Below are 24,222 nucleotides of genomic sequence, written 5' to 3' on the forward strand. Positions count from 1 at the left end.
TTACAAATTAGGGGATGCTGGGGGAGAAAAGAGATCATTACATTTTTATTATAACTTGCATTACCTTTAAATTAATAACTTGTACTCCCAGGAAAACATCAATATGGGTTCATGACTTCAAGTTTCAGCAGAGCTCTTGCTACAGAACCACAAACACTTTTTGCATATCTATCTCATCAGGAAATCCAATCCCAAGAAACAAATATAAGAACTGAGCCACACACCAAGCAGAGGTTTTCCAGACCTTGTTCCATGCCACTGCATCAGGAAGTCCATGCACTGATTACCAGCTACTCCTGCCTCCTCCTTACCCAGCCTGAGGGGCAGCTGGCATTGGAGTGTCCAGACCTCAAAAAACTCCAGAAGTTTGGGCAGTAAATCTTGGGCTCCCACTACTGCGGACTGCTAAATGCAAGTTTGCAAACACAAACTGAACATGCTGTGTCCAGAGTTAAAGTGTAACAGTTGATGTTCTGTGCTTTTAATTCCGTGGATAACTATGCACCTACCCCCAGGCGATGGCTCCACATTATTACACATGAGCAGCTTTCCTAAGTTAAGCACCATATAAGATGCCAGTATTTCAAAATTAGACAACAGTAGATCTTTTTGTTAATGAAACCAGAGGAAATAAGGGATGTGTTAATAGGATAAAGTAAAAAAAGCAAACTGTTATATTATCTAGTATTTATGGTGTTCTAGTGAGCCATGACAGAGACACTAGACAACAAATTCTGGTGAGTTTAGAACATAACCTTCCCTCTTGTAGCTTAAGGGCAGAACTACTCAGCATTCCTCAACTTGTAGTTATATAAGGAATTTTAAAAAACCAAATCTCTTTGCAGAGCACTCTTTAAGGCTACCAAATACACAGACAAAAAGCCTTTTGAAACCCTGTAGCTTCTTCAAACAGATTTATCTTATCTTACAGCAACCTATAAAGAGTTCTAGTGACACCAATGAATTCCAATAGTTTAAAACCTCTTTGCCTCTTCAGGAAACAGAAGTTGCCATTTTCTCAAAAGCTGACTTTTCCTGCCATGTCTTTTCAGAAAGCCAGCTTTGGTAAAGACACTGGCACCACGCGGAGCTCAGCAGAGTCCTGTGAGCTCTCACAAAGGGGTGCTCTACAAACCAGCAGCCATAGAGATGAAGCTCACCAGGCCTGATGGCAGCTGTGGCTGCTGCCTTGGTGCTCCCAGGAGAACCACAGCTGGTTTTGCCGAAGTTCAACGAATACTGGGATTGGGTCATCTCCGATATGGCTCAAGTTGGGAACTGGCACCCCTCAGTAACCTTAGAGACAGGCTGGGGACTCCTTCCGGCTGATCAAATTTTCATTCTGAGAATCTGGACAATGCACCTGCCATGCTTTAAAGGAATGAAATTAGGTAAGAGGCCACACCCAGCGCTGCTTGAAGCATGGCCACCAGCCGTTCATTGCACTGTTTGGCGGGACTGTTTTATTTTGGATTTTTGGGAGGGGACTTTTCTTGCCTTTTCTTGCCTTTTTTTTCTTTTTTTTTTTTTGGGGGGGGGGGGTTGTTGGGCTTTTTTATTATTTTAATACATTTAGATTAGTTTGGATCCATTTACAAGCCAGTAGGCTCAGCACAGCCCAACTTCAGGGTAGCACAGAGAAGGCTACTGGGTAACTGCTCACATCTTCACCTGATGTCACCTATGTTCTGCAGGCCATTCACGTGCCAATTCCTGCTAAGCAAGCATGAGCTCCATGGGATAAAACCACACAAGCTGGCATTTCAACCACTGATAGGCACACACAGCGTGCTGTACTAAGCAGTTCAAGGTCTCAGCATACCTCCTGGAAGCACTTCAGCTAAATCAGGTAATTTACCATGAGTTTCAGGATTCTTGTACCTCTTTAGAAAAAAAAGCCAAATCAACTACCAAAAAAAAAATCACACCAAGAACAAAAAAAAGGCTCTCTTCATGCAAAAAACATGACTACTCTAACAAGAGCCTATAGCTTCAAGTTAATCCCAGCTAACATTTGCCTTGATGATATTGTTCAAATCAATTTGTTCTTGCAAGTGTCAAGTGTCAGACATTAAAGACCAGCAGACAAAATCCAGCTTATTTGGCACCCAGTCCTGAGGAGACTAAGGCCATCCTGATGGATTTGCTCCCACAAAGCATGGAGGAGGAGGAGAACACCTGCATTGGGTAGAGGCAGGATCACTGCTCACCTTCAGCTGAGATTTAGAAGTTTCTGCAGTCTCTCACAAGGTCTAGGATTATTTATTGACCATGGAAGTAAGATAAATATAACTTTTTCTCCCTCAGTTGCATGGAAGGTATTTCATAGTATGTCTGCTCTTTTGCCTAGCAATTTCCTAAATGATTTTGAAGTACAAGGAAATTCTGGGTATGAACATCTACTTCAGACAAAGATGTGAAAAAAAGGGGTGGTAGGTTAATTAAAACAAGGAATAGATCTCTGAGTCATTCTCTTATTTGAAGTTCTGTTTTGCTTTGTTCCTATACAAGTGATTGATATAGTATGAACCAGCTACTGAGGAGCACAAGAAAATAGCTATTCACTATGGATTACCACTATCTTAAAGGGATTTATTTAGACAAACATAACCACATGTGATGAAAATAAGTGAAAAGTTTGTCTTGCCTAGTTCCCGTAATGCCCAAATTGGTTTTGGAAGGCCTGAAAGTCAATTTTGAAAGTGTGTTTTAAATAAACCAAATATTTCTGCTATGGAAGAAAAATAATGTATACATTTTTATGTTAAGTTTATAACAAGGCTTTTAAAAGAAAACAGTTATTCAACTGCATCAGACTTCAAAAGAAAAAAGATTACACATACAATACAAAAATACAAAAAATATTTTTAGAACTTACAAACTCAAAAGTCTAAGTGGTCAGAGCTTTCCTAAAATAATAATAATAATAATAATAAAAAAATACATTTCAAGATGCACTTTCCTTTCTGCACTTGCAAGTTCAACTTTAGCAAGAAGACAGTTTTAGAGGCAGGATGAAAGCATCTAATATATTGAATGCTACAACCATTTTCCAGCTGAAATTAATTTAGTGGTTGACACTATCAGGTATTTGAGTTTAAAAAGAACCTTATGTTTATTTGGGGTATAGGAGGTGGTGCTGTTAGGGCAGGCGGTGGTATTGCTGTTGATAATTTAACCAGTTAAATTGCTGTCCTATTTAACCAGTTCTGTTAATAAAATGTTTTTACAAAGACGCAATCTAAATTAGACTGAAATTTAGACGGTCATTACTAGCACGGAAATCCTTCAGCACTGTCCTGCAGTATGGAAGATAAGAAGTAAACTGACCAGATTCATGCCACTGTGGAAAATCACTGCAAAAGGAAGACAGGCAGGAAAAGGTCAAGTTTTATTTCTGAAGCTGATACTTGCTAGGAACATCAGGACTGCAGATACAGCATTCTTTGACCTGATAGTGTCCACTGAGGTCATAGGCATCAAGGCATTTTGTCTTAAATGGCAAGACAGGGAAAGTGCATCTTAGATTTTTCATACTTAAGCAGTGAGTTACCGATTTTTGGTGTGGCTTTTATTCCTTCTAGGCATAGTAAAGAAAAATATTTCAACCAAAGGTGAAGCTTCATGTACATTAGCTTGTATTTTTGGTGGTGGCTTTTGTGTACCACTAGGAAATGCTAACAAGAACTACTCAAGGCTAATGATTTAAAAGGAGCACACTGAAAATACTGATTTACCTGTGTAATGAATATTCTTTACAGACTGTATCTAATATACAGACAAGGCCCATTTCCTTAGGACAGAACAGGCCACTGAAGGTTACACACCCGACATGAAGTTTTAAACAAAATTAGAGCTAAGTTACTAGAGCCACTCAGAGCAACATAATTCATAGTTTGCAGAGACTTAACAAAAGGTGACTGCAGGGAGAAAAAAAATCCAAGTTCTTACTATTTCCTGTGTAAGATTATATGCAAAGTAATAGTCCAGTAACGCTTCTAGCATGAGACAATGCTCACTCTCTTTAGCAGAATTCATAGGAGTCAACTGTTTCTCCTGTTATGAAGAGGGAGCCAGAAGCAAGAATGCAAGAGCATTCAATTTTAACCTGATTAAAGAGACAGTAACCTTTTTCATCCATCTTATTTAATCACTGACAAAAAAAAATTATCTTAAAAAGGTACCACTCCAATTTATTATCTATAACCTTTTGAAACTAATCACATGAACTACAAAATTAGCAAATGCCTTGAAATCTGTATACAAAACATAAATTACCTCTAATTTCAAATTCATTCATTAGTGTACCACTCAAACTCTTAAAAAAGTGGCTCCAAAGATAGTCTCATACCATTCTTAAAAAAGGAAACTGTTCCTTTAATGTTACACCCTCCCCTCCCCCCAGACACCCAACTTGTAATCCACATGATTTAGTTATTTTCTTGGTCATGGACATTTCCAAGATGAGATTTTATATTTCGTTCCCATAGTTTCTGGTTGTCAGAAAATCCATGCTTTCCCTTATTGAACGAATTTGGTCCTGCTGAGGTTGGTGTATCCCTGTGAAAAGCAAAACAAGAGCAGTTGAGAAAGCCAGCTCAACTATAGTAGACCGTGCCATATGACACTGAAAATGCTGATTTCAAGCCCAGTCTGCCCCTCTAACTACCACACAAATTTCCTTCTGCTACATCAGGAGCCCTCACTATTAGCAACTGTAAGCTGGCCATAGAACTGATCTGTACACAGTATGTCAAACCAGTGAGGAGATGGGGCAGGAGAGGAGGTGGCAGTGGCAGTAACTGCTGCCAGCTATGAAAATTAAGAAACTGAAGATCCAAATTTGTTACCGGAGAAAAAAGAAAAACCACCAAACTAGAGAACTTCCAGAGTGACTGACTTTAAAAGCAGTCTATCATGACAAACACTTTTGAAATACAAATTCTCAAAATTCATCCCTAATTTAAGTGAAGCCTCCTCTGAAAAGGTCCCAATTTATTTTAGGACCGGTCCCCTACCCTCTCAAATCTGTGGCAAGCAGAAGAATTACATGATTTATTATAAAGTAAAGAAGCAATTGTTTGTCTTTCTGAGAGATGATTCTTATCTTCTCCTTGCACATGTGTTAAAAAATGTGACCAGACTACCTATTTCAAGGCAATTTATAAAAGAGAGAACCAGAAAAATACAAAGTAGAGAGACAAGCTGGAATTCCCACCTATTACACATTTAAAAAAAAAAAAAAAAAAAAAAAAAACCAAAAAACCAACAACTTCTATTTAATGCAGACTCAATTTCTTCCTCAAAAAATGTAAGTAAGATTCAAAGTTCAAAGGCAAATGTAGTACTTTTAACCTGTAGATGACACATTTGAAAATCTTGTTTCTGGAGAAATGCTTCTTTAACCTATTCTACCTCCTTGTATTCTCAAACCATCCTCAAGATCTGCCCTGAGCTGGGGAGATATTCCACGCACCGACCCTTCTCCAAAGCACAGTTCAAAGCTGCCCTACCTTCCGATGTTCTTCATGCGCATCTTGGCTTCAGGGGGCATTTCCTCTGGTTCGCTCTGCAGGGACAAAGGAGGTCAGAGTGGGGCTGGGCGCCTGCCTTTGGACACTTCAATGTCTGACAAGACAAAGGCTGGACTACAGCCCTACAGCACAGCAAAGTGACCTTGGACACAATGGAGGTCCTACACGGTTATAGAACAAAATACAAATTCCTTTGTTCAACTCCATGAAAGAAGGAGCACTAATATGACAACAAAATATTTAGCAAACCAGAAGCACATCTTTCCTTTGCCTCCCCCTAATCAAGCCTAGAGAAAGCAAGTATTAATTCAAATTATGTTGTGCATCTTATTTTCAGGGAGAAGTTATCAACATTTTAATGATTTCTTGAACCAACACAGAGCTATTGTACATTCTTAATCTGAGCCAAAAGAGATGCTTCTACGTTGAAAATTCCTGACATTTATGTTAAGAACCATAAATAACCCACTCTCTCTGTCTACCACACCAATGGTATTTTGTGTTGATCACTGGCTTATTACTCACATCTTCATCTTCGTTGAAAGCTGCTGCTACAGAAAGGGTTTTTGGAGCCAGGGTTGGAACAGGCTCTTTAGGCTTCTGGAAAAGACAAAATGCACAAGTAACATAAGTCTAATAACTCAAAAAAGCCATCCTTGGCTTTTAAAGTATTTTGGTACAATTAAATCAAATATCTTCACTGAAATGGGCAGCCAGGGGAAAAGTTTTTGTCTGAATCAAGCACAAAAAGGATTCTCTAATGACAAAGGAAAATGACTGCTCATTTATGTGTGATCACTCTAAGCAGCAAGCCGAGTCCTCTCATATTACAACTTCGCACATGCAGGTCTTAATTTTCTAGAACACTGCAGGGGTAGTCAGCCACTGTTGCATGACATGAACAATTAAAACAGAACCCGAATAACTTGTGCAATTCAAAATTTTACTGTGCCACTATTTCCATTATTCTTTTGGGATATTCTTATCCATCAATGTCAGAAAAATAATAATATGTTTATTTTCTTCTATTTTAACAACGTGACAGCTTTCTCACTTAAAACAATTCAATGCTTTTAAACTACTACCAGTATCTATCATACAGTCCGATTAATATAAGTTCCTTTAAAGAGAATTTCTTTTATTTCCAATTTTTTATTCCTCTATTTAAAGTGTAGGAAGCTGTCAAACTCAAAACTGTTACATGTACTACAACAGTGGTACCAAAAGTTACTTCAACACCACTGAGAAAAAAAAAACAAGTAACTAGTAACAGATTGCTACTATAGTACTAAATCAATCCTATACAGTGCTTTCTGCATTTTGCCTTTACTGGCAATTCTTTAATACACACTCCTAGAAGCTGGTACTGCAGCAGAGCCCTTATGCAACTGTCTACAGCTGTTCTTTACTGATACTGCACAACATATAAATACGACACCATTTTAAAAGCATCTGCACCCAAGGAATGGGAATGTTCTAGGGGAGTAAAAATGACTGAAGAGAAACAGGGCAAATTTCAGCACTGTCCATCACACACGAAGTTCAGTGAACCAGAAATCCTGAGCCAAATTTATTGCCACTTTGGACATGAGAAACTGAAGCATGCTAGAAACTCAGAGAAGGAAGCCTCATATATTTTTCCAAAGTCTGAGCTGACCTGGCTGCATTTATACCCTAGAATGCTGCCAGCCCACATCTCCCATCTCAAAATAACAGAGCACCCTTTTAATCCTCTGCAGGTTTCTAAAATGCTGGCATTGCAGGTGCAAAGCTTTCACAATTAGTTTGAATTCAGTGCAGACAGCTACTTATATCCAACACAGTGATAGGTGGGAAATGTAAATTAATTGTATTAAACAAAGAGACAGCCCCTGGCTTGTCCTTGGCCAAGCCAGTGGAGGACTACTCTGGAAGTACAGAGAGTCATCAGATTCCCATCTGAACAAGCACAAGGATACCTTGTGCTGGACAATCAAGGGGATCAAAATTCTTAGAAACCCATGTAACAAAGCCCCATCTCTTACATTTAACACAAATCATGCTGACTTTGCAAAGAACAGGCAAAGCCATGGAAATACGCTATAATTCCCCATGCTAAAATAAGATCTTTGGAGTGGAAGACAACCTATTAAGCCATCTAGATGCTTTCTTCTAGCTTTAAGCATCCTATGCAATGAAGATCCCAGCACTCATTTCAAAGTAGCCTGAACAGCTTAACAAGTCTGCTCATTTCCTTCAGGAAATTATTGCAGACTTATCAAATCTCATTATAAAATTATTCTGCATGTACAAAGATCTACAGTTCATTTCAATCAACTCTTATGATTCCTGAGACTACTGACCTGTTATTAATCACCTTGAAGTACTTACACATGCATGACTACCTGGCCCTGCAACACCTGCTTAAGCTTTACCCAAGTTACCCTCATGGGAATTCAAGGTTTCCTCTGCAAGGAAGCCTCCCCAAAGTACTTCCCTTTTCCCTCAGTTTCCCTAAAATTAAAAACTAAAAGCCCTTAGTAAACTTACATTTGCTCCCAGTTTGATGGATATTGCAGATGCCTTCTTTGTTGTCTGACTGCCTATGGAAAATCCAAACTTGGACATTTTGGCAGGAGCAGGCTTTGTGGTGAAGTCTTCAGCTTCTTCATTAGCTGCCCGTTTCTCTGCGCTGCGACTCGAACTTTCTCCTCCATTACTGGAAGAAACAGTCTTAGTTTTCACAGGTTTTTCTGCTTCTTCTTCAGGTCCTGGTGAAGTTGAAACAACTTACCAAGATGAGCTACTTTTACTGAGCAGATTGATGGGAGCAGCAACCTCAAAAAGCATTATACTTTGGGTGCAATAGGTAAGATGTTTTTAGTGACAGCAGTTTCCAGCAATGTATATTTAGTGGACAGCAAAACACAAAGAGGAGAAGAAACTGCAAGCACTCCACTACTTGTAAAGAACTTCTTGTATGAGTCAGGAAAACCATCTTGAAGCACCATCTCTTTATTTAGTATGGAAGTCAAAGTTCATGTAGTAAATTAAATGTAGACGACTAAATCTTTTTAAGTTTTTAAGTTGCCACAGATAAGCTTTCATAATTGGAATCTCAATTCCAAATCTAGAGTAGATAATCTAGATAATTTTAACTAAAATTAAGTCTACTAAATTTCTACAAAATCATGTCCATGTCAGTCTCTAGGCTTGTCTGGCACAACTCTAAAATCATGGGAGTGACTACAGTGAGGCCGGCTGTCTCAATCATGTTTCAAGTCACTGCTTGTCCGCATCTCATCTGTAATAAATCTGCCAAGCTCTGTTTGAGGAAGGAATCAGCACTAAAAAACATATATATAGATTTCATCTTTTCTGGTTTTGTATAGTCATGGAAAACATAGCAGCCAAACAGTGATCCAGAGAAAAAACATTCAAGCAACACTTTCATTCCTATAAAATCAGCTTCTTCAGCTACACCAAGAGACAAAGATGTCCTTGGAAAACTCATACTGAACAGAGTAAATGCTTCAGCAAAAAGACACTTCCCTGCTGCTGCAATAAGCAAACCACTGCAGTAGCAGAAGGGGGGAAAAACCAACACACATTAAGGGATGGACAGGGAAGTGCTCACAGCAGCAGTTTAAAACAACTGGAGCTAGCACAAGTTCCTCATTACATCAAATGGAGAACAGCACCTTCCATGCACAGCAAATTCCGACCATCAGGGGATAAACTCCTTGCACTGCTAATGCAAAAAGCTACTAAGTAAGATGAAGCAGTGGGAGAGAAGAAAGTCTGAACTGGGGGTCAATAAGATTGTAGCTCTGAGAAAAAAAAAAAAGAAGCAAACAACATCAGGAAAGAGAAAAACTAGGGACTCAATCTATATATATATATATATTTGTCTGCTATTTCCCAAATCAGAAGCAGCAGAATATACCACTTCTACCCCACTCTTCCAGGTATCAATAAGTGATTGAAACCAAAATAGATTTATCATTCACCTTCAGAAATATGGCAGATCACAGAATAAAAAGGTAACTTTAATCAGTTTCACTGTATTAAAAATGCTACTAGAAATTTGATCCAGAAAATATAGATATAAAAATAAAAAACAAAGGAGGAAAGAGAAACAATCAAAATTTACACAAGTGACCTTGGGTACTGGTAGCTGTCTTAGCAGAGTTTACCAAACAGCAGTCTGCAGAGACTGTGAGAGCATCCTTATAGTTAGTCCATGGAATCACATTAAACAGAATGTTCCAAGTGCAGCCTCAGTACACTAGAGACTGTGCTTCAAGGGTACCTAGAAGATTCACTGGCCAGATTCACTGGTTCCTGTTGAAACCATAGGGCTAAGCCTTCTTTTTCATAACATAAAAAATCCATAGCAGTCCAAAATTCAGAGCACAGGGAACCAGTTCCTAAACTAGTGGTAGCTTGAAGGTTATTACACTACTTCTTACAGCTTACTTCTTTTAAGTACAAATTCTCAAATACTGCTGAGCACAAGGTGAAGCCTAATACAATCTCCTCACATCTGTTTATCTGTTTTCTCAGCAAATCCTAAAGAGCGTCTCTCTCAGAATTAGCTCCTATCAGCACTGCATTCTGAGCGTTATTTCTACTGGGCTTGCCAAAGCATGAACACCAGACTGCTGAAGGAAACACTCTTGCTTGATGAGAGAGCTGTAAAGGGCACAAGTCAACTGAGGAAGGAGGGGAGGGAGCTGTTGTGCTGTTTGATTTCTGCAGTAAACAGAAATGCAGGCATAGTAACCATTAAGCAGGTGTCTACCATCTCCCATGCCAGTCCATATAGATATTCCAAGATATCAAGGCTGCTTTATCATTTCCTGGAGGTCATACTTCACCTACAGAAAGCACCAGTACTATTTCCAAACTAGACTGGCTAGTGCCCTTTCCATGGATTGCAGACATTAAAAGGTGTCCTATCCACAGCCAAGTTTTACTCATGCGTATCAACAAGCCATACGAGTGGACAACTTCCACGGCCCAGGTGGCTGAAGTGCCAAGAGTGACAGTGCCTGCTGTACAGCATTTCAGGATCTGTTATCTTGGGAACCACTGGGGCATGTGGGAACAAACCTCTCACAGCTAAGTTAATTTTAAGATAAACCCCATTATCTTGCCAAAAGCTAAAGACTACAAATTGCTTTCAAAAATCGTCAGGGAACAACTATTCTTCCTTAGGACCAAGGTACCTCAACTTATTCAGATCATGTTTCAGCACACAAATCAGTACACAAGACAGTATGAAGTACTGATGTGCTGATGCTGTCCAGTTACGGTATTCCTAATACAAAAAAAACACACCCAATACCACCACGAAAAAATAAAAACCAAAAAGCCACCAAAGCCCAACAGAGAACCAAGAGTCAAGGAACTGCCTAAAATCAATACTCTTCTAATGTCAGTGATTATCAGAAATAACATTCACTGTTGAGGCTATTCTGATTAGTTTACAAGCCCGATTTAATTTTTCAACAGATCTAAGAAGTGCTTTCTCCCTACAGATATACTGAAACAAAAAAACAAACCTACCAAAACCCAATTAAAACAAAAAAAGAAACACACCAAGAAAGAAAAGCTTTATCTTTGCAAAGACATTGTCCTCTCAACTTAAAGGGAAGAAAGAAGAAAAGAAACATACAATTAAAATTTTCGAACCAAATACTACAGAAATTACAGGAATGTCCAGTCGTAATATAAATACTGTTAAGACCAAAGAGCAAACTTACACATTGTTGCCAAGCAAAAAAATCCTCAAATGCTTAAAACAGCAATTAAAGAATATTCACTGTACCCATTTATAAAAAAGGTACCATAACTGCTGGAAGTTAATAGTTAAGGCTCTGTCTTCATCCTTGCAGACAGCAACAGTCGTGTTTCTCTCAGAACACGGCGTAAGTACTCCATATATTTTTACGAGAGAGAAATATCGCATTTGCATGGCCAAAGAGAAGCTGGTGTGTTTTTACGAAAGCGCCAGTAAAGCTGAGCACAGCAGGCGCGACTCGGCCTCTCCTCCAGCGCAGACCCTCAGGCCCTGGCCACCCACTCTCCCGCAGGGCCGGGCACCGCACGGCCCGGCCCGGGCAACTGACGGCCGGATGAGGCACACTTGGACCCCCTCCACCCACCCTGGACCAGCCTGGAGCCCGTTCCCACCCCACAGCTCCGCGGCGAGAGGCGCTACATGTTCACCTCCTGCGGGCTGCGGCCGCTTCGCCTTCTCCCCCTCCGCTCTGCCGTCCGCCATTTTCCCCCGCCTCCTCCACCGCCTCACGCGCCGCGCACGCGCGCCGCTCGGGCCCGCCCCCGCGAAGCCCCGCTCGCGGCCCGGCCGGCCCCGCCCCTGCGGCGCGCGGGGATGGCGCGGCGGGAGCGCGCTGGGGCAGCGGGAGCGCGCCGATCTGATGCTCGTCCGGAACCGCTGCGCACGTGGGCACGGCTTCCATTCCCTCTCTCGGTAAAAGCGGGGGTATCAGAGCCATCCCCCGGCACTCCCAGCATCGCACCCTGAGCCTCTGCGTCTCGGGGGCGCGAAGGAACCACGTCCGCTGCCGCGCCCTCCTCGCTGCGCGTGGTTTAACGATTACCTCCCATGATTCACAAATACCATTACCTCATTGCCTCCTCGGTGTGTATAAATATCTAAAGTGTGTGGAGGTGGTGCGCCAAGGAGGATCCGGTGGTGCCAAGCAATGGGACAGGAGGCAACGGGCACAAACTGACGCACAGGAGTTCCACCTGAAGGTGAGGAAGAGCTTCTTTCCTGTGCAGTGACAGAGCACTGGACAGGTTGCTCAGAGGGGCTATGGAGTCTCACTTACTGGAGATATTCAAGAGCCTCCAGATAACAACCCTGTGCCACGTGCACTGGGATGACCCTGCTTGATTCGGGAGCTTGGACCAGATGACCCACTGTGGCTTTTTCCAACCTAGCCAGCCTGTGATTCTGTAACACGAGTTCAAGTGAGCAGTGACACCACCTTCCCCCACCCCAGTGTGCATGCCAGTTTGCAGATCAGAAGAGGCTGTTTGAATGGAGCAAGAGCAAATGACAGAAGGGACATAGTGCCCAGCCTATGGCAGTGGGCTGGATCTAGATGAGGCCCCTTCCAGCCCAAACCATTCCAACAGTTTTATGACTCCCAGCAGCACGTAACGAGGCACGCACACTCACACAGCCAGTCCTTGTACTTCAGGGCTTCCCAGGGAGCTGAAGGTAGCTCTCAAGCATCACCTGGATCACCACCCTAGGGTGAAGCTTTGTGTACTTCCCAACCACACACAGCTGAAAGGAACCAGGTAAAGACCCTGTGCCAGAGGTGATCCATGCCTGCAGGCCCCTGCACCTCACAACAGGCAGTGAAGGGCAGTATCAGGGTAGTGAATCTTCTGCCTTCCAATCCCCACCTTACAACAGCATGTAGGAAGAGATCACCAGGGAGTGGGTCACCACCAACTCATCATCTGCTATCACTGATTTTAAGCATCACCCACAAAGAAAGCCCTCCTCATCCTACAGACAGCAGACCTGTATTTAGCTGCCCATGGCAGCTCTGCAGCCTGAACAGAGACTTCCAGAGAGACACCAATATATTTTTGAGCTGTGAGAAATATTAAAAGGCTCTCTGCTCCTCTAAGTATTTACTAATAGGGAAATTTACCATCTCAGAAGTTCCAGCACTTTGGGAAATCTACATTACATGGCCTGAAAATACAAGCACTCTGGGATAAAAGTCTTAAACAGAAGTAGGTAAGATTAATTTTTTTTCAGCACAGTAAAGAAATTTGCCTGATTCCTTGCAAACAGGGATTTTATTTGTGCCAGATAGAACATCCAGAAATAAATGGTGCAGTTCCCCAAAGTCACACAAGGTTTTAATCATTTAGTTCAGCTATCAAAGGTCAATTCATCTGCATACAAGAGGATTCAGGCAGTAATGGGAGAGGTCTCTTCTACTTCATCTTAAGTGATCTTTTAGAATAAAACCTGTAGCAGCCTCTAAAACAGTGAGCTCTGAAGACCTTTGCATTCAGTAACAATCACCCTTGTCCAAGCACAGTTCAATTGAACAGACTGACAGGCTTCATGTAGTTTTTTTTTACAACAGATTATCTCATTTCTCTTACATAACTTCAATAATTTGTGAATAAATTTAAACAGCTGGACTACTAAAGTCATTAAAAAAACCCAACTCTTAACAATAGTTATTTCAAACGTAAGCAACAAAACATGTTCTAGATTAAGAGCTGAACAGAGTTCCAGATGTACCAAGAAGGCGGAGCATCAAAGGATACAGTTTGTGTGTAAAAAATTAATTTTCCTTCCCATCACTCTACTTTTGCTTTAGTTTATACTTCTTGGGGTAATTTTTGGCAAATTTCTTTTCTACTTTATCCCGTCCCTTTCCAAGTTTAAGTGTGTTGATAAGGTCTAATGTTTTTTTCAGTTCCTTTACAGGCTTGTTTACAAAGCCACAGTATTTCCTTTTTGGAACAAATTCCAGAGCCTTTTCCCAGTCAGCAGTATCTTTCAAGGTTAATAAAATATGCATCATTTGATCCAGTGTGAGATTTTTGGCACCAGTACACCAAAGCAAATACTTCTCCAGTGGAAGCGCTGCAGTCTCCAGTCCTAATCGCTTTGCCCGTGCTAAAGAGACTCCTGTTTTTATGCTCTTGTCAACCATCGACCCAACAATATAGATCTTATCGTGATCAAATGTTTTCATTACTTTGGGAGAATCAGCTGTCAGATAGATGAGCTTATCCTTTGGAAAGATTTCTGTGTAGCACTGGTCTGTCACTGTGATAAGCAGTTTGTCCCACGCATCTCTATAATTCTTGATAAATTCCCTATGATAGAGGCTATCATCTTTGAAGTTACAGAAGTGGATGTGGAATGGATCCACAGATCTCCGATTGCTGCTTTCACTCATTACTATCTGTCTCACTGTATTTGTGACTTCTCGGACAGACATTTCTTTTTCATAAGACATGTCAAATACTAGAGGCTGGCCAAAGACCATAGACTGAGCAGCCCTCCAATTGTATGCTTTATCCATAGTGCGGGACCAGAAACATAGGAATGGACTCTTTTTGGTCTCATCTGTTTTTGAAGATTGATCTTGTGCTTCCAGCCTCCTTTCCCTTTTCTCATCCATCTTTCTTTTGTCATTTTTCTTGTGAAGTTCTTTGAGATGCAAATATTTTAAATACTTCTTTTTGGCTGACTTAGAAGGACACTCTATAAAAGTTTTTAGCTGTTCTTCACTAATATTTTCTGGAACTGCTCTGCCAGCTAGTCTCCACATCTCCAAAGTCTCACGTGCAGCAGCCAAACTGGAAAGCTCCTTAGGCTCCGAGTCCATCTCACTGACTTCTTGCAACCCAGATTTCATGACCTTCTTCCACTCATCTAAATCCAGTTTTTCTGAGGGTTCACATGACTTGTCCTGCTTCAAATGAACTGATAAACTCAGAGTTCTACTGAGTGGAAACAAATCCTTTTTCATCCCATGTTGCGCAGCAAATGGAAGGACAGAACGTCTTACAATTCTTCTCAGAAGCATATTAGTAGGCTGCATAATTAGACATGTGCTGTGCTGCAACACTTATCTATGAAACACCAAGAAGAGGGGAAAAAAACTTGTCAGAAATCACCAAGAAAACACGTGCAGATTTTTATTCTTAGTAACATTAACAGACAATAGGTTACTTCTTGGAGGATGCTAGAAATTCCTGCTTTGGCTATGAATTTTTTAAAATAAAACCAGCTTAAACCAGCTATACTTACTGCAATTCAAAATGCAGTCAAACAACCTTCAAGAACTGTGCAAGATCTCTTCAAGTTATCTGTATCATATGATGAGCCTTCACAACCAAAGTCAGTGAAATGCTGCATGCAAACCAGAAATATTTTTATATAATTTATCTATCCTGTGAAAACAGAAAGAAGAGATGGAAGAATAAAAACTAGTAAAGGAAAAGACCATCTTTCTTCTTTTTGCTAAATTGTCTGTGAAGTTGGCATAGGCACATAAACCCTCCCCAGTCCCATTAATTTTATTCACATTTGTATTTAAATATGAAAAGACTGTAGAAAGAAAAACACACACAAGAACATTTAATAGTTTCCTTGGCCTATGCACACTACTGAACTAAGCATCAGTGAAGTTTCAGTCCCAGAGGAAATGTGATTTGGACAAAACTAGAATTAATTCCCAACTTTTATATCAAAATTCATAATCTTCCTAATTAACTGAAAATAATGTGATATACAAAACAAGAAGTTAACGAAACTAATATTGGGTTTGTAAATATGAACCTGCTCAGATAGAGGCACAGAAGGAGCAGTGTATTATTTAGAAATGTTATATAACCTGCCATGTGTTTTACGATGCAGTAATTGGTCAAGTTGGTGGCTGACCTCTCATGTTCTACTGTTATTAAGATAAAAGAAACAAGAACCACCAAGCAACCTAACCATGTGAACATTTGTAAGTGCAACAATGGAAGTATCCCTAATTTTACACTGAAACATTAAACTAATGGCAAAAGTAATAATCAAAGAAGCATGGAGAAATCAAGGGATCAGTTCCTCAGTTAACTTATGTTACTGGAGCTCCAATTAAGTCAATATTGAGCACCAGATTTACACTGCCAGAATACCTGATGACAGCTTTTGATAGAGCCAAGTTACCTTCCAGTGCGTCATTCACGCTAACACCACTACTGCAAGAATTAATCTAACGCTCTTTGAAGAACCTAGATTTGTAGCACTGAAAATATTTTTTATTTTTATTTTTGAGCATGACTTCACTGCAACTCATCTCAATAACAGAAAGGCTCTTCGCTGATATTTCAGAGACGGAACAACTTGCCTTACTTCTCCAGCATAGCTGCCCACTCAGAATCACAAACTGAGTAAGGTTGGAAGAGGCCACAGTGGATCATCTGGTCCAACCTCCCTGCTCAAGCAGGGTCATCCCAGAGCATATGGCACAGGATTGTGTCTAGACAGGTCTGGAATATTCCTAGTAAGGGAGACTCCACAACCTCTCTGAGCAATCGGTTCAGTGCACGGCCAACAGCACAGTAAAGAATTTCTTCCCCATGTTCAGGTGGAATTTCTGTGCATCAGTTTCTAAACCCGTTGCCTCTTGTCCCATGGCTCGGCAGTACGGGCAAGAGCCTGGATCCATACTCTTGGCACTCCCTTTAGACACTCACTGATGAGGCGGGCTGCAGCGGAGCAGCACTGCTCGTGTTTAACAACTTTTAAACCAGCCCACGAGCACCCGAGCCGCTGAGCGCCAGCTCACACCCCACAGCCCCGCGCAGTGCCCCCCAGCCCTCCCAGGGACATTGGCGCGCCCGCTTTCCTCGCTGCGGCGGGGCCCACGAGGACCGCGGCCTCCGGGGCACCGCGCCGTGGGTGGCGAGAAGCACCTGTCCGATCTCCGGCCGCGCTCCCGCCCGCCTCGGCGGGGCTCGGTCGGGGCAGGGCCGGGCGGACCCCGAGGCGCCCCGCGGTCACCGCCGCTCCCCACCGTGCCGCCACCGCGCTCACCTCGGGGAGCCGCTGCGCCTGCGCGGGGCGGGCCCGCCCGGCCGCGGTGCCCACCTCGGCTGTCCCCGGCGCTCCGCGGCTGCAGCGCCGGCGTTCCGGGCTGTCTGGGCCCCCACGGCAGGAGCTGCGGCGGGCGGTGATCCGAACTCTCCCGTATTCCATTCTTCCCGGGGTGCCGCCGGGCACTGAGGGGGCTGCCGGTAGGTGCTGCCGCCGCCCCTGGTGCGGGACAGGGTCTGGCTCCGCCGCCGCGCTGGGGCGTGAGGCAATCTGCTGGGGCCGAGGGGTATGTCAGCCCGGCCTGCCGATCTGTGCTGTGTCGCTGTGTCTCTGTCTCTGTCTCTCTCTCCCTCTCTCCTCTTCCCTCTCCCTCCCTCGCTCTTTTCTCTCCCCTTCCCCTCTCTTTTTCCCTTTAAAAAATTTTAATAGCACGGAGAAGTTTCGCTTCTTTTTGGCCCGCAGGTTGCTGTTTGATGGTGTGTTGTTTTGTTCCCCTAACTGTAAGGCTGGGATTTTAGTGGAGACCGTGATCTGTCGCGATGAGTTTTCTGCTGCCCAAACTGGCCTATAAGAGGGAAGTGGATCAGGCAATAAAAAGCGTCGCTGAGAAGGTTTTGGTTCTCCGTTTTGGAAGAGATAATGATGCTGTTTGTCTGCAGCTCGATGATATTGTAAGACCTTTTTGGGTTTTTTTTTTTGGTTTTTTTTTTTTTTTTTTTTTTTTAAACAGACTGTACAAGTATATTTGGTGCATGGAAGAGAATGTTGCTGTTGCTAAGATGGGCACTCATGAAAAGTTTGGTGACAAAGATAGAATAAAATTACACTCTATTTATAAAAAGGTTTGAAAAGTAAGCATCGGTGTTACTATTGCTGTGGCTGAAAAAAGGCTTGAGGTAGAGAAGATGTGATATTCTACACCCGCTTTAACTGGTAACACATAAGAGAAACAGGCTTTCTAAAGCTTGCCACCCTCTTTTCCTTGTATCTCAGTCTAATTGTCATCTGTCTTTCTCACTCTTTCCAGCTTGCAAAAACAGCTCATGACCTAAGTAAAATGGCAGTCATTTACCTGGTGGATGTGAACAATGTCCCAGTGTACACCCAGTATTTTGACATCAGTTATATTCCATCTACTGTATTTTTCTTCAATGGACAACACATGAAGGTTGATTATGGGTAAGTCATCCTACCATTGTCTATTATGTCCGTAAGAATTATCAGTCTTTTTCTCTGTTGTCATATTTGGGAAAGGTAATATTTGAAAACTATAATGTTACCAGCATCTGCATTGAGAATTCTGTAGGAGGCCAGAAGGATGTAATTAGGGAAGTAATTTGAAATATGCTCTCATGCAATAAATAGGTTAAATATGTCCAACTCTGCAAAAAATAGTAAGAAATGGTTAAAATCTTAGACATGATGCTGCACATGTTTGAGCTTTGGAGGTCCCAGCATATTCCTGACTTGGTTATGCCATTACAGAGTTAGTTCATTCTTTCAGAATGACCAGATCAGAACTCCTTCTCTCATCTGGGCATCCTTTCAAATTTTTAGGTGGTTTTTCTCTGAATACTTTAGCATTACAATTCTACCTTTGTCTTATGCTTATATTTAGGTCTCCAGATCACACCAAATTTGTGGGAAGCTTCAAAACAAAGCAAGACTTTATAGATCTGATTGAAGTGATCTACCGCGGAGCAATGCGGGGAAAGCTCATTGTGAGAAGTCCTATTGATCCCAAAAACATTCCTAAATATGACCTTCTCTACCAAGGAATTTAATGGGTTGACCTGAGATAAGAATTACACAAATGGACGATGCTGTAGATCCCTTTTTCCTTTGAGCACTTTTGGCCTCCTCTGACATTGAGGGACAGTTTGAGCATTTATCCCGAAGGATCATATTGGTCTCCTTCTGAAGACAAATATTCTGTCACCTCATGCTTCTCTCATAAATAAAGCTACATGTTCATGTACAGAGTTCAGAAAAGTTCTTTGAGTTGTGTACTGACCAGCCCTTACAAAACAGGCAGGCTGTGTGCATCCTCAGCTGTGGCATCTCCAGTGCAACCTTCTTCAGGGAACCGAGGCACTCTGTTAGTTGTCTGTGTAGTACCATTTTCATTCTGATGTAATAACAGTAAACCTGACATTAATAAAAAAAGCTGTGCTTGCTCTCAAGAACATTCCTTTCCAATAGAATTTTACATTTTACGCATTGCTGCGTAACAGGACAGAAGTTTCTTCTGAGAGAGATGATGACTGAAATCTGAAATGGATATAAACACAAAGGCAAGTAGATGCTCTCTTCTCTCTGGAACCCATTATTACTGCTCAACAGCTTTTTTGACTGAGATTAGAATGCTCTATACTTGTAGGAGAAGGTTTTGTCATCCTTCAAAGAATCCTTTTTTGTGACCATTGAGCACTTTTGATTCCCATGGGTTTGAACTGGAATTTAAGAATAATTCTTTTGTTTACATTCACTTTAAAGATTATTTGAACTTCTGCTTGTACACATTGCAAGCCTTGAGTATGTAAATTTAAAAACTGTGTTTCCCACCTCTTTCTAAAGTTAAACAGCTGAGAGGAAAAAGCAATGTCATTCCTTTGCATCAGTTTGTTAACTGCAGGCTGCCAGACTGGTGTATCTCTGTAGCAGCTCATGTCCAGTATTCTCACTGGCTCAGTTAGCTTTAAAATGGAAATTATTTTACCTCCATCTGTCCTGTTTGGGGCACATCAGCTCCGACTGGAGGGAAGGTAGTAGTATGTACTTCCCTGAAGCATTGTTCAGCTTAACAGTAAATGTTTCAAGGAGGAAGGTGGATGTTCCATCTCTTGAAAGATTTTAAACAATACATGGTACATAGGAGGAAACAGATTGTTTACATGCTTTTGCTATTCCAGATTTAGCCTTCTAATGAAGCTAAGCACTTAAGCAAATGTTTTCCTGATAGTTTAGTCTGATTATAGAGCCAAAACTATAGAATGTTTATTGTAGAAAATGATAGATGAGAGTTGGTATACCTTAACATCTTTAATTCAGCTTTAAATTTCACAGCTAGCCAAAGGGTTGTGGCTTAAGGTTTTCAACAAGGCATATCTTTCCTAATAGTTAATGTTTGTATTTTTCTTCTCAAAACCAAACATAGTCTCAGATGCAGAATTGTGAATTTCTCCACAGTGAGATGAAGGTGCTTAAGTGACCGAAAGGTGCAGAGGCACTTATGAAAGGAGGAGACCACTATCAAGAACAAACCAGTGTACCTTTATTTATCATCTCTTCTTTCTTGTGCTGCTTCTAGTTGCAACAGGTGAATTCCTCGAGGCTGTTGTGATCTTGGCTTTCAGCATGCTTTTCAGGTACTTAAAGATGGGTTGTAAGCAGCAGGAGGGTGCTAAACCATACTTTTCTGTTCCAGCAGAGAAAGTAGGACAATTTGCTCTCATGAGAAATTGCACAGTTTTATTTAGGGGTTTACTGTTAGACACCCATTCTCGGCAGTTTTTGTGTATCCATTCCTGTATTTCTGGATCATGTCTGCTCTGGTGCTGCATGTTGTGCATGGAGTCGATGAACGCCACAGAGCACACTTTATTCATCACTTCACGTTTCCTCTGCACCAGCAGATCAACAAACACCAACCCACCATAGCCATGGGCAATGAAGGCCACGTTCCTGGCTGCACTCTTTGCAATGAAATGATCCCATACATACACGCTATGCTCTTCAGGGCTGCTGCTGTCCCTTTTGGGGATCCAACAGGCAGACTGTGTAAAAGTAAGCACTTCTTCCCTGGCAGAAAATCTTTCCTTTTCAGTGTTCAGTTGAGTGAAATTGTCATTGGGGTTCAGTACAATCACTTCCCAGTGGCTTTGCAGGGCCATTTTGATGAATGGTATTTGTGTTCCATGTTTCAGGCCCTCACTGACAATTGCCCTTTGCCCCCACTGTCCAGCACAAAAAACTCCACGGTCTTGAAGAAGGATAATTAGGCTAGAGGAACTTGTTAGTGCATCCTTGCTCATGAAAAAGAAGCTTCTTGGTTCATCCTCTGTAGCGTCAGTAGGAATATAAACCTTCTGCAGCATGCAGACTCTTTCCAGGAGCTCATAAACATACTGAGTAATAAAATGTCCCAGAACTTCGTAGCGTTTATGATTCTGCTCACGTCCATTCTTGTTGTAATTGAAAACAAAGGATTCATTTGTATCCAGGTGCCTCAGTTCCCCTTTTATATTGAAGTCGTATTTTAGTTCCTCTTGATACTCTGAACCTGCTGTTAGTTTCCTCAGACTGAGTTCATGCTGTATTTGTAACCACTACAAATTAAGAAGACTATTTTGTTAAAGTAGTGATAGACCTCCCCATGCTCCATTAGAATTTAGATTTAAAAGCTGTTACAAATTAAATACTTGTTGATCCAGGGTATTTTATGGTGATGCAAACAAACCAGATGCTTCTAAAGCCCCTTAGAGATGTCAGTTGCAAAGTTCCAACAGCAGTAACTCCTCTGCCTTTATTATGCCTTATTTCAATTTAGTAGTTAAAAATTTGTAAGTAGCATGTTTATTTAAAGATCTGTTTAAGGTAGTTTGAATTAAAGGCTTTAAGAAGGAGGCACATGTACATGGTTCATTGTTCACTTGAACAACTTTTATTGTGCTGTCTCCTAGCCATTATCTTGGCACTCTGCTGAGTTTCAAGGCCACCTTTGAAGTACAGGCCTAGGCAGCTGGAAATAGTCCAAGTGTCATAACTGGATCCTGAGTTTTTAAAGAAAATAAGCTGTGATTACTAAGGACTTCAACCTTCCCATTGCTTGTGTACCAGCATACTCTCCATGTTCTTCTACCTTCAACTGCACTAGAACAGATAATGCATGTATGTGTTTGCTTTTTCTAATTTCTCTAGTTAGTCATTCATCCTTGCAAGCACTTGCCACATGGAAATATAGGAATGGATGACAGAATAAACTAGCCACTGTGATCCAGGAGCAGAAGAAAGTCCAGGCAGCAAACTATCATGAAGTTGGACTGAGGTCTCCAATTTCAGATTATCTCTAATGACTGATATGAATTATACCAGAAAGTTATTTTTGTGCAGCTGAAAAATTAAGCTTAGCAGAAGCTTCTATTTTCTGAGTAATTCCTCAATCTACTACTGACTGTCACTGGCTGTAGAACTGCAAACAAGGTATGACCAACCTTTGGTATGGTCAGAATCCTACCTTTACAGGAGTTTAGTCCTAATACAGTCATTTATTTTTTTCCTGTAAGTGGTCTGAATCAAGTTATATTTGGCAAGTTAGACTGTATACCTTTAAGTTTTTCTTGCTGAACTAAAAGAAGTTTTATAGAACACAGTAAATTACATTCTGTGTTAAAAGTCACCATACCATTTGATAAAGCCAATTACTAGGACAAAAAGTGATCTGAATATTTTCATATAAGCTACTCGATTTGGAATTCAACTCTTTCAAGGAATGCAAGTTTTCTTGAGGTAAGGTGATTAGCAGATTGAAAATTATTTCTTACACTCCCAAATTTAAAAAAAAAAAAAAAGCACAAAAAACCCCACATTTTTTGCTTTTTTTGCTGTTCAACTTTGCAATATTGTATTTTCCTTTTGAGTAATCTCCACCTGGCTAGTGTTACTAAGTCCTCTCTTCAAGGTCATTCCTGTCTTCTAAATAATACAGAGCAGGCTAGAAAATTATACTTTCTCTTTTTTTATCTCATATAATCAGTACACATAGAAAAAGGGAAAAAAATCATATGCTATGATACATAACCCATTTATTACTGTCTTGCCAGTTTCTTGAAATGGAAACAGCACAAAGAACATGAAAGGGTACCCATTCATGAACGATTTTTTCATTCTGCAGGAAGGCACGAAAGACACAAAGGAGATGGGAAAAGAGTCTGTTTGCTGTATTACGGAAATATGGGCAATTAATGCAAAAGAGATAATACTTAGTGGGAAAGAAGCTACCCATATTCCAGTTGTTGTTCCCATGAGACAAAGTGGGAGAAAAATGGACATATTTTAAGGAAAGATGCATATGAAGAAAGGCACAGCTTTCTGTAAGAATTAGGAATAGGTAGATGCAGTTTCCTTGGAGTGGTATGCTAGGGACCACCTCTCAGTCCCTTTCCTTCTTCACCCCTAAAAGATTGGAGAGAGTAATTTTCCAGCATACTCTGAATAGGAGGTTACTATTCTTTTACTCCAGCTACTAACAGCAACATTGCTTTTTCAGTTCCAAAGCAAATGTATGTGATTCCAAATTAAACCCTGAACATCTACTTTACAAAGCATTGTGAAGGATTGCTGAAGATTTCAGGAGGCAGAAACAGTTTTACATAATGTGGACGGATGTATGACTTTCCTTTCCAAAACTGCCTTCAGAATGCAAAATGAAAAGTTTTGAGGCAATTATTGATAGGTTATTACTTTGGAGTTGACTTAAATAGCAGCTTATAATTATATACTTACTAGTCCAAAGGACTGATTTTATTGTAGTAACACAATTAATTATCAAATTAAAAAGTAGCAATTACAGGTTGTTCCAGATGCAGCTGCATAGTGCATGTACTTCTTTGCTGTAATTCTGCATTCTAAATCAGCACTGATAGTTGTTTGTACTTCACTGTCTATATGTAAATGCAATATTCAAGGTTGTATATGCTGGCAGCCTTTAGAATTGCTACCTTTTTAAAAAAAATTGCTTCTGGGGGAAACATAATCCCTCTTTCCCTTCAGATTCTAAAATGCTTCAGATGTAAATTCAGCTGGTGCTTGTTGTAGAATTTGTCATATTCTAAACACTTCTGCAGTATAAGTACTATATAAGATCCATAAAGATTACTTTGTTTATAATTTAAAGCCATTTTATTCTAGTAAAGCCCAATATTACCGTATCCTCGTCTGTAAAATCTGTCGTCATCATCATAGATGGAAATCTTTTTCACTCTGGGAGTGTAGACAAGTCCTCTGCATGAAAAAATTAAACTCGATCATGGCTTCAGTTTTCATTACTTTACCTGCTGGGGCACGTATCTACAAAACCTGTCAGTAGCTGATAGTTTG

At 41.0% G+C, this 24,222-nt stretch overlaps 4 protein-coding genes across 7 annotated transcripts; 1 reads left to right on the forward strand and 3 right to left on the reverse strand.

The window, feature by feature from the left end:
• Positions 1-2,571: 2,571 nt before the first annotated feature.
• On the reverse strand, positions 2,572-11,900 carry PCNP (PEST proteolytic signal containing nuclear protein). 2 transcript variants are annotated; one of them, XM_068180899.1, is made up of 5 exons: positions 11,748-11,900; positions 8,064-8,284; positions 6,060-6,134; positions 5,514-5,569; positions 2,572-4,560 (listed from the first exon to the last, which is right to left on the reverse strand). In XM_068180899.1, the coding sequence occupies exons 1-5, from the start codon at positions 11,800-11,802 to the stop codon at positions 4,431-4,433; spliced, it is 537 nt and encodes a 178-aa protein (XP_068037000.1). In that variant the 5' UTR covers positions 11,803-11,900; the 3' UTR covers positions 2,572-4,430. The 2 variants fall into 2 exon arrangements, with proteins under 2 accessions (XP_068037000.1, XP_068037001.1); XM_068180900.1 differs by lacking the exon at positions 11,748-11,900 and adding an exon at positions 8,308-9,779 and having other exon boundaries at positions 8,064-8,232.
• Positions 11,901-13,348: 1,448 nt separating this feature from the next.
• TRMT10C (tRNA methyltransferase 10C, mitochondrial RNase P subunit) lies at positions 13,349-17,243 on the reverse strand. Of its 2 annotated transcripts, none has more exons than XM_068180895.1 (3): positions 17,125-17,243; positions 15,349-15,491; positions 13,349-15,170 (listed from the first exon to the last, which is right to left on the reverse strand). In XM_068180895.1, the coding sequence occupies exon 3, from the start codon at positions 15,137-15,139 to the stop codon at positions 13,889-13,891; it is 1,251 nt and encodes a 416-aa protein (XP_068036996.1). In that variant the 5' UTR covers positions 15,140-15,170; positions 15,349-15,491; positions 17,125-17,243; the 3' UTR covers positions 13,349-13,888. The 2 variants fall into 2 exon arrangements, with proteins under 2 accessions (XP_068036996.1, XP_068036997.1); XM_068180896.1 differs by lacking the exon at positions 17,125-17,243 and adding an exon at positions 16,436-16,459.
• On the forward strand, positions 17,205-19,100 carry TXNL4B (thioredoxin like 4B). Its single transcript, XM_068180902.1, has 4 exons — positions 17,205-17,324; positions 17,630-17,795; positions 18,152-18,303; positions 18,743-19,100. Exons 2-4 carry the CDS (start codon positions 17,664-17,666, stop codon positions 18,906-18,908), a joined length of 450 nt encoding a protein of 149 aa, XP_068037003.1. The 5' UTR covers positions 17,205-17,324; positions 17,630-17,663; the 3' UTR covers positions 18,909-19,100.
• LOC137468819 (putative protein ARB2BP) lies at positions 18,975-24,094 on the reverse strand. Of its 2 annotated transcripts, none has more exons than XM_068180897.1 (2): positions 24,050-24,094; positions 18,975-21,452 (listed from the first exon to the last, which is right to left on the reverse strand). In XM_068180897.1, the coding sequence occupies exons 1-2, from the start codon at positions 24,083-24,085 to the stop codon at positions 20,406-20,408; spliced, it is 1,083 nt and encodes a 360-aa protein (XP_068036998.1). In that variant the 5' UTR covers positions 24,086-24,094; the 3' UTR covers positions 18,975-20,405. The 2 variants fall into 2 exon arrangements, with proteins under 2 accessions (XP_068036998.1, XP_068036999.1); XM_068180898.1 differs by lacking the exon at positions 24,050-24,094 and adding an exon at positions 21,929-22,702.
• Between the last annotated feature and the right edge of the window lie 128 nt (positions 24,095-24,222).

Source organism: Anomalospiza imberbis, chromosome 2 (genome assembly GCF_031753505.1).
Source record: "Anomalospiza imberbis isolate Cuckoo-Finch-1a 21T00152 chromosome 2, ASM3175350v1, whole genome shotgun sequence".
Classification (NCBI taxonomy): domain Eukaryota; kingdom Metazoa; phylum Chordata; class Aves; order Passeriformes; family Viduidae; genus Anomalospiza; species Anomalospiza imberbis.